The 1,801-nt window shown below is 40.5% G+C and overlaps 1 protein-coding gene across 1 annotated transcript; it reads right to left on the bottom strand.

Moving 5' to 3' along the window:
• Positions 1–334: 334 nt before the first annotated feature.
• On the bottom strand, positions 335–1,240 carry LOC101039508 (olfactory receptor 4C12-like). Its single transcript, XM_003920430.2, has one exon. It carries the CDS (start codon positions 1,235–1,237, stop codon positions 335–337), a length of 903 nt encoding a protein of 300 aa, XP_003920479.1. The 5' UTR covers positions 1,238–1,240.
• Between the last annotated feature and the right edge of the window lie 561 nt (positions 1,241–1,801).

Here is a 1,801-nt window from a genome sequence, read left to right as displayed (position 1 = left end):
CTGACTCTAGAATCTGTTCTTACCTCTGCACCATACTACCTTTTCTAAACAAATGCCTCACTTTATTTTGTCTATTCATATTCTACTTGCCTGCTTTGTTGACCTCAGATTTATAATAAAGTCAACCTTTGGTCCTTGAAACAGGGTTTGTCATGATAAAATTAGAGTGACAAATGGATCGGCCTCAAGGACTAGAGACAAAGGGCCAAAGGAGATCGGAAGACCAGGAGGAGAGAGATACAGGAATGACCACATAGGAGGCACTCCAGCCCCCAAAAATCCTGCAGCCCCCAATCAGTTCAGAGTATTATATATCACAGCAGTGACAGAGAAATTACATATTAACCCTGAGCATCTTCATAGCATTTTTCACCTCTGCATTTCTAAGGGTGTAGATTAAAGGGTTTAACATAGGAGTTATCATGGTATAAAACACAGCTACTGCTTTGTCAATGGAGAAGGTGGTCGCTGGACGTAGATACACAAATATGCAGGGTACAAAGAACAAGATGACTACGGTGATATGAGATACACAGGTGGAGAGGGCTTTGCGCCTCCCCTCCAAGCTGTGAGATTTCAGAGTATATAAGATGACCACATAAGAGACAATCAAGAGGAGAAAGTTTAACAGGCAGACAAGCCCACTGTTGGCAGCAACAAAGAGACCAAGGGTACGAGTGTCCATGCAGACGAGTTTCAACAGAGGGATCAAGTCACACATGAAGTGGTCTATGACATTGGGGCCACAGAAGGGCAGCCAGATTGTGAAGAGGATCTGAATTGTTGCATGAACAAAGCCTCCAATCCAGACTGCTCCGACAAGGATTCTACACAGCTGTTGGTTCATGATGGTCATGTAGTACAGGGGTTTACAGATGGCCACATAGCGGTCATAGGCCATCACCGTGAGAAGCATAATCTCAGCAGAACCAAAAAGATGCCCAGCAAAGACTTGAGTCATGCACCCCCTAAAAGAAATGGATTTTTTCACAGAAAGAGTATCAGCTAGCATTTTGGGGGTCATGCATGAAGAACAGCAGCCATCCATAAGAGATAAGTAAAATAGGAAAAAGTACATGGGCGATGCCAGGGACCTGCTGGTGCTAATGGTAAGGATGATGAGCAGGTTGCCTGCCAAGGTGACCAAGTAGACAATCGAAAACACAACAAATGAAAGTTTCTGAAGCTCCACATTTTGAGTCAAGCCCAGGAGAATAAACTCAGTCACATTATTCATCTTCATCAATTGTGTCCAGGTGACAGGTGACTGCTCTGAAAAATAGGTCATATTCATCCTTAATAATAAGACTTTTACTTAGTGAATATATTCTTTGCTGTCTTATTTTTCTACCTTTACAAGAAGTAAAAACAAACACAAAATCATGTCAAGTTTTTTATATTTTGACATTTGACAATGTATTAATCGTATGTATTTTGTTCTTTATAATTTTCTGCATTTTTTTAATTTCTACAGTAAAAGTGTGTAATTTTTACAATCAGGAAATAAAAATAACAAACATCAAGTTTCAAGAGCCATTCCACAATATGGCCACATGTGTAACACATTTACAGATACACCAACATGGATATACTTCACCTGAAAACAGGTGCACACACTTACCAGAGAAAATTCCAACTTGCTCTGCTAATTTTAAGTCATACAAAATGACCAAACACATAGAGAGATTCTTTCTTTCATGAGCCATCCCTTTTTCCATTTTGCCTATCTGGAAGCTTCCTGATGTTCTTGAGACTGAAAATGGTGCTGCTACACTTGTCCAGCCTCAGAGGCCATGTTGGA

The sequence above is a fragment of the Saimiri boliviensis genome, chromosome 6 (assembly GCF_048565385.1).
Source record: "Saimiri boliviensis isolate mSaiBol1 chromosome 6, mSaiBol1.pri, whole genome shotgun sequence".
NCBI classification, from domain to species: domain Eukaryota; kingdom Metazoa; phylum Chordata; class Mammalia; order Primates; family Cebidae; genus Saimiri; species Saimiri boliviensis.
Note: the sequence above shows the minus strand (reverse complement) of the source record. Positions and strands in the feature narration are given on the sequence as shown.

Coding starts and splice junctions, on each gene's coding strand:
- LOC101039508 (XM_003920430.2), bottom strand. CDS start 1,237: ATGAATAATGTGACTGAGTTTATTCTCCTGGGCTTGACTCAAAATGTG.